Here is a 13,356-nt window from a genome sequence, read left to right on the forward strand (position 1 = left end):
AACAAAGTTAGCTCTGGGATTGACCCGATTTTTCTCCAACATAAACGCACAAGCCGCACGCTTCCGGATAAGATCGGAAACCCCGATTTCAGGCCAAATGTTTTCTTCCTCCATTTATTCGTCGAAATTGTTTTCCGATAGAATTAATTTCTTTTGATTAGATACTATCGCAACGAAATTATTTTACTATTTATTATACCGGGAATTCTATTCCAAATAATCAGGTTTTAATAGCCTTATCGATCTCAATTTAGTTGAAACCTTTTCAAGTGATTATGACAAGTGAAAATCACCCATTTGTATTTATTTTTTTTTGTCATTTCATTTTATTAGCTTTCCTTACGCAAATATCTTTCGGTTACAATTCGATCATTCTCATAGTTTGTCCTTTCTTAAAATACTGGAAAAAATTCTTGGAAATTGCATTCTTTCATCCTTATTATCTCGGAATCAATCCCACGATGAGATCATTTTGTCATATCAATTTTTACGGGGGTTTCAGATATTTCAATGATTGAAAAATTTTATTCTTCATCTCGATCATACTTATTTTTTCAAAGCACTTTGAAATTCTGAAAATGTTCGACACTTTTTTATTTATAACGAATTTTTAGAACGTTTTGGATTTCAAACTCCTCTTAAATGTCAAATGAAAAATGATCCGATTGTCTGACCGACTTCAAATCCTTGAAACAAAAATATAATTTTTGACAATTTATAAAAGAATGATAAATAACTCTATGAAATTTTATGAATATTCGTAACTCGAAGATTTACGCATGAGAAAAAATTTGAATAAAAAAAAATATCACTACTGAAACTTGACAAACTAGTTCTAGATACAATTATATCGAAATGAAAAATAGTGAGACTCAAGATTTGCTGATTATGAGCTTTTTAGCATGGAATGAACCATAGTTACATAATTCAAGTGTGCTGGAGTTTTCTCTCATTTACAGTAATTCCTGAAAGAATTTCTAGCTGCCTATTTCTCTCCAATCTCTAATTTCAAAAAACGGTCGATTCGATTTCAAAGACGAATCGACGTGAAAATGGCACCCTCGGGCTCGTTATCGGGTATATGGCATACATATATAGTGTACGTATAACTTCTGCAGTTGAGCAGGGAAGAAGTTCCCGCGCCAAAACCGTCAGTCGAGGGTACATTTCCGGTCCCCCAGCATCCGGAGAATATCGAAGGGGTATATAAGGTGCGATTTACTGGCGGAAATTACCGGGACTGTACACGTCCGCCTGTTCCTGAAGAGAAACGCCGATTGCCGTTATGCTTCAGAGGGAGAAGAATCCGAAACGGATCGTGAAATTAGTTCTTCGAAACACGTCGCGTCGTCACGCCTAAATGATTCGGAATTGTAGGATCTACTTTACAACTGACATTTACAAATCAGTAATCAATAGACGTCGTCGAAACTGCTGCAGATTCTTTCGAAAAGTGTTGGAAACTCCGTTACCGACAGAGTAATCTTTTAAATACGTAGCCACAACAGTTAGACGTAGAGATACTATTGTGTAAGATGACTTTGATGTTTAGAAACAGGCATTTTACAGCTCTGATCCCATAATACAATCGAAATATGTTGGCAACACTGATCGCTGCATTTTGCTTTAGTCTATGGTCTTCTTCTTCGAAGCCAGACCAATTTTTTTTTTTTTTCGATACAACAAACAAGAAAATTCAGGTTAAAAGAATGCGCGAGAATTTCTATGCTGGTCCCAACCTCTCTGAAAAAAAATCAATAACAAAAACACTTTTTTTTATTTCGCGAATGAACTCGTGTGTTGCAAGAAATTTTAAATTTAGCTTTTATTAAAGCGGAGCTTGCAGGAATCTCCGACCTCCTCTTTACGCTTCGTTGCTTCGTTACACAAATCTCCGTTTGCAATTATCATCAACGAAAAATGCGCGAAACAATGGCGCCCATTGTGCCTCAGCGTACAGTTTTCACCGCTCGGTTTTTTCGTTCGCTCTTTTCGTCGGAGTTAATTGCTACAAAGTAACGAAGGGTCGCTGAAGACCCGGCTTTTAAGCAAGAGATACACGTTTCGGGAATACACGATTACCCCCCTGCACATCCTCGAGTCTTGAACCAAATTCAAAAATCTTCGGCTCCTCGGGATAAATTCTTCTTTAAAAATCGACTTTGTAATGTAATTTTTCAGAAATTTTACCATCGGGTATCAATCAAGTTTTTTAGAATCAATTTTACAGCTGAAAATGCTTGGCTCATTCGCGAATCTCAATTCTGTCCTTGCGTGACAAAAGATGACATTTTTTTGACAGAAATTATAAACATTCAGATAGATTCATTCGTCTAGTATTTATCGTTTTGTCAGATGTAAGAGATAATTGTTGTATTTACAAGCAATTGATTTTGCCTAAAATTTTACAAAATACAACCGAATCATTACAAAACGAGGTCACTTTTCGCCAGAGTTTCCTTCGATATTTCACTCAATTTTCATTCGTTTTTTCAATAAATTTACTTCTAAATCTCCTCGTCGTCGGATTCTAATTACGTTCCTGTGCCAAAATTACTCCGCGTAATATCAAAGTTCGGGATCAGAGATTTATCACCTCTTTTCATACAAGCTATATGTATAATCATCACTCACCGAGTAGCTCGCAGGACTCCGCGAACTTTTAGGACCAGGATGCAGGAAGGAGGCGTTGGAACTGTAACGAACGCCGCTCCTCAAGTGTCCCCATCCGTCCTCGATCTGCGGTTCTCTTCTTCGACTGAAATTAGCAAGGAATAAAACCTTCGATCACCGCAGAATTTTTTACCAAAGGATTAAATAACTTTCAAGATTTGAGGAACGAATTTTTACCGTAAAGGAACCTCAATTCCGGTCAAAAATCGTAGACATCGAATAGAATTATCACGTTTTCTGCTAAGAAACACCATCTTGAGTATTTAAGTAACAGGTTTGTCATTTTTTCGAAAATTATTGAAACTGTTGTGATAATTTGATGCCTGAAAAAAATTTTACGTCGAAGCTCTGTAATTAAACTGAAAAAATATATTAAGCAAATTTAATTTTGCTATAATTATGAAATGTTAAAATATCGCAAACTGTAATTCGGCTAAGTAATTGCTTCAGGCAAATCTTCTTTTTACGATTCCGTAAAAGAATTTTACTAGAATATTTCAGCAAATATTAACGAATGAAAGTTTTTTCACTGCAAAGTAATTTTCATGCAGTTTTCAAATCTTCAGCAAACGCGAATGTGATATTTTTATTTTTATGTAAAATTTTAGTAATCTAATAAATTCACAATACCAATTACTGTGACGATTTTATTTGCTTCTTTTGCTATAAAAGTGCTCGAATTCCTATTTCTTCTTGGCAAAATTATAATAATCGATGAAGTTTCTCGGGTCCGAGAATACAAACGAACGAATCATTCATCGAAGTTTAACATTCTTGTCTGACCATCCCTGGAAGGATTTACAGCACTTGCACGCATGACGTAACAACCCTCTGAGACTCGTCCGTTTACATAACTATCGTAAATTCCCGATGCTCGATAGCCTGGAATTAGTATCCGGAAGCAGTTATCCTATGAGTAAGCCTCGTATTTGTTAACAAAAGTAGAAAGAGGGTTCAATAAAGAAACGTCAAAATTTAGGTAGGAGTTAATTGCAACGTGATTGATTACCGATGGATTCTTAATTGAAATCCTTTCAAACGAGACTCAAGTATATTTGAAATTCCAAGATATTTCTTCGACTAACGATGATATTTCTGAATCGCAATATCGATTTCGATTCACTCCGGTGATCTGTGCATGAATTAGCAGTTTTTAATTGAGAATTGACAAATTTATATACCTTATACGATGGAACAACAGCCAGGGAGATAAAATATGATTGATCCGGGCTGTCGTCGGATTGAATATTCGCCCTTTTTCATCCCTGGCGAGACGGAGCGAAGGAGAAAAATACATATAGATCGGTAAGTTGGAACGATGAAGGTAAAAGGAGGAAAAGAGGTTCGAGGCTGCGCAATTATCTTCGGAATCTAAATTACAGCGGCGTTGCCGCGATAGATCCTTTTTAATTTTCCCTGCAACCCCCGACTCGTTTCGAAATTTCGCTGTGATGCAACTGCAGTTTCTTTCGACGTGAACTGAGATACGAACAGCCCGTAAAAAATCCCATGGCCCAGATGCTCGAAACCCGAAACGACGAGGCTGATGCGACCAACTCTCGCCACTGACGATGATTGCTCCTGCGTCCATCTCGTGATTAAAAGCTAGACCTTCAGGGACCACGATAAACGCACCGTTGAAGCTACAAGCTTTCCCACAATTTCCGTCTGGCAGGAAAAAAATCTTCACCGATTCGAGCGAGATTTTAAAAATGAAATGACCAAGTCGTACAGAATAATCGGTACGATACGATATCGAATTTATTACTACAGAAATATTTGACTTTTATAGGATTGTTAAATCCAAGAGTTCAGTTCGGGACTTGAAAAAGATAAAATGTTTGAGGGTGAAATTATAAAAAGTCAAATGAAAGTATCGGCAGAATAAATTTAGAAGTGTAAAAGATATTTAATGGGAATTCAAAAATCGAAAAATCTTATCGTAGAATTTTATTTACTGTACAAAAGGTACGTAGAATAATTATATAAATATAGCATCATTCAAATCCATGGGAAGATCAAAATGTAGAATTCCAAAACCTTGAATCCTCAGAAAAAATGTTGAAGTGTTAACATGCGTAGAATTTTAATATACACGGAAGTCTAATTTGTTCAATTTCGAAATATATCGAAGTCAAAATATAAAAAGGTGAAGATATAAAAGGCCAAAATAAAAATTCAATGTTTTTTTATAGTTCTATATTTTCAGCGTTCTACGTATCCAAAATGCTATAACAAACTAGATTTTCGCACGTTTAAAAATGAGATATTACGACCCATCTTGAACCGTGTTGCCTTTCTACATTTAAACACCCCTGATTATTCCACTTTCAGGGAAAATGTCTTTTTCTTCATCTCTCTCAAAGTTGGCTCAACGAATTTGAAGTCCGACCTGCCGAGTAATGATCCGACAAATAGACTATCAACCACTCAGCTTGAGACCTTAGAATCAAAGGGCAAAATCGATGTAATCAAGCAGCAATCCCCAGAATTACTTCCATCAATTCGATGTCAATACATCATTTCGAAAACAGATTCTGAAATACCTGCTCAAGTGACAGCTTTTCAGGGAAGAAGCTTCGGGCCAAGTTCGAAGGGCAGGCGCTTTGATTTTACCTTGATACTCGATTAGAACGGTGAGCGATGCGAAGGGGACAAAGTGCGTCTGGGTTCGTGTAATCAAACGTTACGTAGAGAAACGCACGAAACGAGACGTCTGCTCGTTAAAAACGTGACCCGCAACCCGCGAACGAAGCGGGGTTCGAAGGGCATGAAGATGGGAAGAGGGGATAAAGAGCTCGACCCGCGTGTTTTAGCGAGGGGTGCGCTCCACGACAGGATAAATTTCATTTCGTTTCCTGAAATTTCCATTTTCCCGCATTACGACCAAATTCAAAGCCACAGTACAGTATGTGACGAAAACCTCGAGGGCTTAGCCCCGCGAATAAAATTTCATCGAGTCGTCGCTCCTAACTGTGTAGGAAAAAATAAAACACGTCATTTTCCAATTTCACACGTTATAAAAGAAGTTTTCCGTGAAACTCGCCGTTCGGTGTAACCAAACGATTAACCGAATCGCGCGAATCGTGGGTAACTTCGTGTGCTGTTTTACCGACGCATCTCTCGTCCGTCGGTAAGTTAGAGCATCGGCAGACTGTGATCCTTCACAAAATTGAAAAAAGATGATATTGATACTGGTTAACATCCATTATATCTTCAAATGTCGAATAATTGGAAACTAAAGATTAACTAGTCTTAGATTTTCTTTGTGAAATCATTATTGGGTGTTCTGAAGAACAGATAAATTTCCGACAACTCAATATGGTATCACGATATTTGTATAGAAACATCTTACAATAAACCTATAGATATGATCTTTCAAATAATCATGCGAGTAAATAAAAGATCCCTGAGATGAGTATATTTCTCAGATTCTAGTCGTTAATTCTGAACCACCCGGTATAACGTGGAACATCAAACTCCATTAATTCGTGTTCAGACAGGATTCGGAATCCTTGATCCCGAATAATATTCTCAACTGGAATAACTTAGTTTTTACTCTTTTTTTTTTCTCCGTTCTTTTTAATACTCTATGGAGGTACGATGAGCGAAGATACGCAGCCAAGTGTTTTGTTCATGTTGACGTTGATCTATTACACTTCTAGCAGACGATGATATGCAAAGCTTCTTATCTCCGCTTGTAATCGTTAGTAATATTTCAGTTCTCGATTGCTATTTAACGAGAAATTTTCGTGCTTCGGAAACAAACTCGAACATTTTAAAACGTCAGAAGAACAATTGTACGGTAAAGGTATCGAATTACAACAACAAAACTTAAACTCTAAAGAATCTAGTTGGGTGTACTCGCTTCTTTGAAATACTGCTGTCAATAGATGGCGCTTCGCGTATCAAAATGCAAAACCTTTCCCGTTGCATGTATCTAATTTCCTATATTAATTAAAACCCGTGAAAGTAACTCCCAAGAGTTTCGTAATGAACGTCTGAAGGGATTGAAAAATCGTAAAATTTACTTTGCGTATACGGGAATCAGAGGTGGGAGTAATGCTTTTATCGACCACGTGACGGAATCTAAAAGCCTTCCCGAACCGAGCGAGAGATCATTCAGCCGTTATACGACAGTTAAATTCATTCGGTGTTCAGACGAGTGTTAAATCCGGGTGAAATGATCGACATTAGACGCAGGGATGGGAAGGAGAGCCGGATCCGAGAGAAAGAGAGAGAGAGAGAGAGTGAGAGAGAGAGAGAGAGAGAGAGAGAGAGAGAGAGAGAGAGAGAGAGAGAGAAAGAGTCCCAAAATAACTATCAATACACACGAAGCTTAAGGTACGTGGAGGGGAATTAATTGGTGAGAATCATCTGGGACGCCGAATCCCTCGGCTGCAAGGGTGTATCTCGCGTATAATCGCCCAAGAGGAGAGGAGAGGAAGCGATCAAGCAATTTCGGGTCTTCCAAAGTTAGCTAATAACGAGCCCGAGAGTGAGGCGGGAGGGTTGCCACTCGCATAATAATAATCGGAGATCTGGTTTCCAGTCCTCTGTCTCTCCCCTTCAAAAAGCCTGATATAGACGAATGCAGAGCCCCGCATATTATCGCTTTTCCCTCAAAAAACCAATTTCAATTTCAATTTATACGCACCTCTGCAGCGTGTACCTACGGCAGGAGAGAAAGAAAGAAAAAAACAACAACAAAAACAACCATCAATTTTCGCATCTTCTCTTTCATCTCGAATCCGTTGCACACGTGTTATTACATTCATAGTTGTGTGAGCGTTGTTTTTATTTATTATTTTTTTTTTTTTTTTTTTTTTACGCGCAGGAATTCAAAGAATTTCATAAAAGCCACACGCATATACCTACAATAATAAACCGCACATCAGGGAAAGTTAATGAAGTTTTTTATCTGCCCATTTCTGAAATCAGTAACTGATATCAATCATCGATCAACTATCCAGCGTTGGAGTGATATTTTGGTTTTTTATTTTTTCCACATCACGTGTATAATGGCAGGAAAATTTTATGCACCAAAAAGGTGACTTTGGTTGTAAAAGGTCGTACAATTATTCATTTTTTTATTTTGATGTTTGCTGAAGAAACACTCAAAACGCGTATATGCACTAAAATTATCCGGGAAAAGGAAATAAAATTGAAAAGGCCTTATGTTTGATGGATACGCTCTTTCAGCCCTGAAATGTATTTTTATTTTATTTATAAGATTTATAAAAGATATGAGGTCCGCTACTTTTCCGCTTCTTTCATAAACGAAATGAAAAGCTTTGAAACGTAAAGATTCGTCGATTTGGGAAAGAGGATGTTCAGAATTTTTTTTTTTTTCTAACAATATAATGTCAAGCGTAAGGGTACAAGGTCGCATCCACTAACATATAACCTTACACCGTCAGTGTTTTATCGTTAATTGATCCACTGTTAAAAATTCAACGTATTCAAAAGCATCCTCACGTTTTTGACGTAAATACATAGGAGCAACAAAAACGCCTTATCACATTTACGCGTGGTTAAAGGTTGTGTAATCGCACATACGCCCTTATACCATTAGACGCGCGATATTTTATCCAATCGAATTAAGATCGAAAGTTAAAGATGCATTGGACGCGTACAGTCGAATAGAAAAATTATCGAAGCAAAAACCCGAGGTAATCCAAAGTTGATAAAGTGATTTTTTTTTCCTACTTGACCAACTCAAGAAGAAATCTATCTCAGACAATTCCTAGGAAATTCGTTTACGAATGAAACGAGCTATTCTTAGCACGACAATTGTACGAACTGTACGGATTTTGAGAAAAAATATAATACGATTTCTCTGACGTTTTCATAACTATTGGGATTGTAACTTAGCAATGCGTGATCTGGTGGAAAAAAATCAAACTAATGTAACCAGGCTGACCATAAAATTAAAAACTTAGGTTATGTGTGGTGATAAAATGGCGCCGACAGCGAAACTCTGACGTCGTGAAGACATTTTTCAATATAACACGTTAACTGTTTACGGTGGAAGTGTAGTGTTACAACATTTTTTTCCTTTATTACAGAATGTCGTTCTGAAAAAATTAACTTCCGCTTGATCGGCTGATTCAGTTTCGCTTCTGCGAACTTCGCCTTTTCGTTCCGACTCATTTTCTTTACCGACCGTGGTAAATAGTCGAATAAATGGTTGAAAACTGGATTAGGTAACAGACGCGTTAAAATGTGCGAAATAACAGCTAAGCCTCTAAGCGGGTTTAAAAAAAAAAAAAAGAGGTATTTGGGCGATTTTGCCGCAAAATTTCTGTCCGTCCCGTCAACGGAAGGTCGTAAAACAAGTCGTGAAAAAGCAAAGCTTTACGTCGGTGTTTTGCGAACGCGATCGTACAGCGTCGTTGGATGAAATGGATGGAATAAAGAAGAATTAGCAACACGTCGTCGATACGTGACGGTTTTTCTCATACTATTTTATTAAACATCGTTTGAGGTGAATTTCTGCCGAGAAATAAGTAATTAAAAAACAAAAAAAGTAACAATTAAATACAAAAAAATTCCAAAAAGAAAGAATCAAGACAAACAGCGCTAAAATGAACACAAAGGTTGACTGAAGGTGACTTCAATAACCGCTTATGAAAACCTCGAATGGCACTCGGAACGACCGGCTGACGCTTTTTGAATTAATCTCTACTTCTCCGCTGAACTATAATTGACTCTTCGAATGAAGGTTTCCAGTGCAGCCGATGAACCAGTAAAACCATTTACGATCAAGACCCTGTCTGATCCAGGTATTCCTGCACAATTTAACGACAGTTCGGGACAGTTTACCGTTCTATTTCTCTATTTTTTTTTTTTTTTTTTTTTTACGTTCCATTTTATCTTCCACAGTTCAGACGCTTCGCTTCCTTTTTTTTTTTTTTTGATAGAAACTGCAGGATTGAATCTAGCTTGTCTGATTGGATAAATAGCCAATTTCGTTTATCTGTACAACGTGGCTTTGATATAAAAATTCGATTGAAAATAGGTCAATTCCAAAGTTTCAAATCATTCTAAAATTTTTGCAATTTTATCTATTGAAATTTTTGCAATTATTAGCTTGATAACCTCTGATTTGGCGAACATAAATCCCATGCAGAATTGGCTAGATTCTCATCCTGATTATTTTACATTTATAATTATTTTCATCTAACAGTCCTTGGCCCTTTTAGTCACACATTTTACAACTCGATATTTTGGCCCGTATTTTGTTCACGCGGAATCTGAAGACAGAATTTGATAATTTCTCAATCCAAGATGGCGGATCCAGTATGGCGGATCCAAAATGGCGGATGCAAAATCGAAAAAACGATCAAAATTCGATGATTTTCACGGAAACTCGTTACTCGAGCGTTTTTGGGGTTATACGAAGTAACAAAAATTGTTTTAAAGTTGTAAATAAACTGTGATAAGGCTAGAATATGGAAATTTTTAAGCCGGGACGCTGAGCATCTCACCGTGACTAAAGAGTTAACCCAAAAACCACGAAAAAAACTTTTAAAACATGTTTGTTTTGTATTCTGTTCTCTCGATAAAAATCGTAGAAAATTTGTCAAAAGAATTACCTTCGACGTGTTTTCTGACTATTGAAGGAACCGTAAGACAGACACCAAATTTTTTAAAATGGTGGAAGTAGCTCAGGGCGGTCGGAGCGTGCGAGCTGCCGGGTGGTCGTCAGTTTATTCACCCCCAGGATGAGGGGCGCCTTGTAGACGCGCCGCATGATCAGAAATTCACAGAATCTACGGTCTGTGTCCCGGCAATTCTCCAGAGAAATCGATAGTCTCCGACCTACCCCATCGTCTGAATCGATCGCCGAGAGACCGACCCGGTGCGTTAAAGTAAATTCGCTCAAGACTCGGAAGTATATAATGTACCATTGATGCTTCAGGGTCAACAACATTTTTTTGTTTCTTCAATCAGTTTATATTAAAATAATTGAATTTTGATTCTATGGATGGAATAATAACCAAAATCTTCGTTTATTGTTTATAAACTTTTTGAGAATTGATAAATAAGTCTTCAAGTTTTTGGTTGATCAGTTATTACGAAAAAGATCCAAGGCTTATTTATCAACGTAAAAAAGACGAAAGCAAACTTTCTAAGTAATAAATTAATATTTTGGTTATTATCCGATGCATGGAATCAATATTTATTCATTTAAATAAAAATCCAAAGAAAATGAAAAAAAAAAAAAAAAAATTCTGTCAACCTGTGATTAATTATTATTTTTTAATAAAAGTAATTTAAATGCAAAACTGAAGTTCGTTTAATTGTTATTTACAATAAATGTTTGAGAAAATAGGTATTTTTTCTTACAATCCGAAATATCGTTCTGGTTTCTACAAAAGTAAACTTCATCCCAATAAAACTATTTTTTCTTTTATTAGTTATATGAAAGAAACTAAAAATTTGACATCTAGAATCCGAACTCAAAATTCACGTTTACCGGTATCAACATCGTGGATTAGGCATATGACACGTGACGTCGAGAACACAGGAATTTGGTCTGCATAGATAAGTATTTTTTCTTATTCTGTTTTTTGTTTTTTTTTTTTTTATTTCTTACACGATGCCACAAACGAATGTCAAATTTCTGTGCACATTTTAACTCGTTTTGCTCTAGCAGTGAGAAAAATTTCACCAAATCTCTCGATACGTGCAACTAAAAATACGAACTTAATCGTAAAAGTTCTTTTACAACATTTTTTTCCAAAACTATCAATTCACGAACTAATCGAGTTCTTTTTTTTTTTTTACACAAAATATGTGTGCGCGGTAAGTAATATTGTACATAAAACGATCGCAAAACGTGAAAATTACCGATATTCCTAATACGAAAAACTTGGATAAAAAAAGCTCATATTACTTTATTTTCTCAGCCTCGTTCATTTAACTGTGCATTCACCCGGTATAAATACCGTCCAAAGTACGCTCAAAGTATACCGTATATACGTATATAATAATAAAATGAAGAAAGTAAAAGAGAATGAAAATAGAAACAAAAAAAAAAAAAAATCTCAGTGAAAAACATAACCCATCGTAAATTAATTATACTACCCGTCGCTCTTTGTCGACTCTCTCGACTCTCTCGGCTGGCTATTTCGGTCCATAATTCGAAGCGCGCACAGAGCCGTAGTTATTACAGGTATACCTATGGAACAACTATGTGTAGGGTATATTTAATGAGCAAAGATATATAAATATGTATATATATATATATATACACATATGGTATAATAACAGACAGTGTTTGCTCGTGTCGATTATCCTCAAGCGATTTGACGCTTTGCTAATGTGCAAACGTGCGTTTTAGGGGTGATATTACGAGTTAAAAGAGCAAGAGAAAAAACGAATCGTCCGAGAGACGAGAGTTGGGGGAAAAAAAAGCTCTTTAAACGCGTCACTTCGCTTGCAAAAGCTTGCAGTTCTCACGACACTCTGTGTATTATACACAGTGCATAATTTTATTTTACGCTCGCTTCGACGTTTGTAAAGAGACGTTTAGCCAACTTCACGGTATGTATGTTTTAAGTTCGTGCTGTATTCCTACCTTTACCGACCGAGCAAACCCAGCATTTTTCTTCCTCTATTAAATAAACAAACGAACGGAAAGGATAACTTTTATTTACGAAATTATTGTAATTCCTAGTTCTCGTCCGGTGACCTCAATATTGCAGGTGAACAGTCTCACGGTGTAAATTTTTTCTCCTCACTCATTCTGGAATGGCGGAAAGTATCTCAGCTATGCACTGTTTGATCCCTGAAATACGGGAAATTTGGGAATAGTAACGCGTGTCAAAAAATCACACATTTTTGTTAACGTTTTTTTGGATACGGATAACCTTCCCGAATACCGCTACAAAAGAGCGACGCATCGTCGGAATTTGAACCTTTTCCGATCGTTTGTTTATTGAATACAGGAAGAAAAAGGGTGAGCCTGCTCTGTCGGTAAGGGTAGGCGTATTACACGACCCCAACGGAATATGCCTCACGGTAGGAACGTGAAATAGGGAATACCCTTGGCAATGGATATCCCTGCTATGCAACATTCTGCGTTACATACATAAATCCTGCAGGGAGCTGGGGAGACATTTTGCATTCGCAGGTGTCTTCGCGCTCTTAAATAAACCCATAAATTTTCCAAGCCCCGTATGCAGCGAACTTCCCACATAGTCTAAAAATATTTTTCACGAATGCAGTTAAAGTAACTGCCAGCCATTAGCGTGGAGAAAATACTTGGCAATTTACTTGGAACATTTGGAGAGATTCGTTTTGGCACCAAATTTTGAATCTTCGAGTTACAGGAATGAAAAACAATTTTACCAAGTCTTTGGTCAATTTTAACTGACTGTGTTCGGTTTCATATGCTAAGAAAAAAAAAAAGAACTGAAACCATAGAAGCATATACCAATAATATAAATTTTGATGATCTGTTTTTAAATTATAAACAAGTAATAAAATGTTTGATTTTTGTTTCAATTATTTTAGGGTCAATTCAACAAATGACGGAATCACTTGTTTAGCAACTATTTTTTACCGATTTCATGATATTTGATTTGAAAAGATACATTTTTTAACATTAAAATAATTTGTACAAAAATTCTTAACTATATTCATCTTTAAATCAAACATGTTCAAATAACGTTT

The 13,356-nt window shown here is 36.5% G+C and overlaps 1 protein-coding gene across 8 annotated transcripts in view; it reads right to left on the reverse strand.

The window, feature by feature from the left end:
• LOC124217630 (pleckstrin homology domain-containing family G member 5) overlaps window positions 1-13,356 on the reverse strand; it is a 168,235-nt gene that overhangs the window by 123,189 nt on the left and 31,690 nt on the right. For all 8 annotated transcript variants that reach the window (XR_006882868.2, XR_006882870.2, XR_006882872.2 and 5 more), the window contains one exon: window positions 2,635-2,758. Coding sequence is in view for 1 of the 8 variants with exons in the window: in XM_046623514.2 (XP_046479470.1) it covers window positions 2,635-2,758 (124 nt within the window). In the remaining 7 variants the exon portion in view is untranslated. The remainder of the gene's footprint in view (window positions 1-2,634; window positions 2,759-13,356) is intronic.

The sequence above is a fragment of the Neodiprion pinetum genome, chromosome 4 (genome assembly GCF_021155775.2).
Source record: "Neodiprion pinetum isolate iyNeoPine1 chromosome 4, iyNeoPine1.2, whole genome shotgun sequence".
Lineage (NCBI taxonomy): Eukaryota > Metazoa > Arthropoda > Insecta > Hymenoptera > Diprionidae > Neodiprion > Neodiprion pinetum.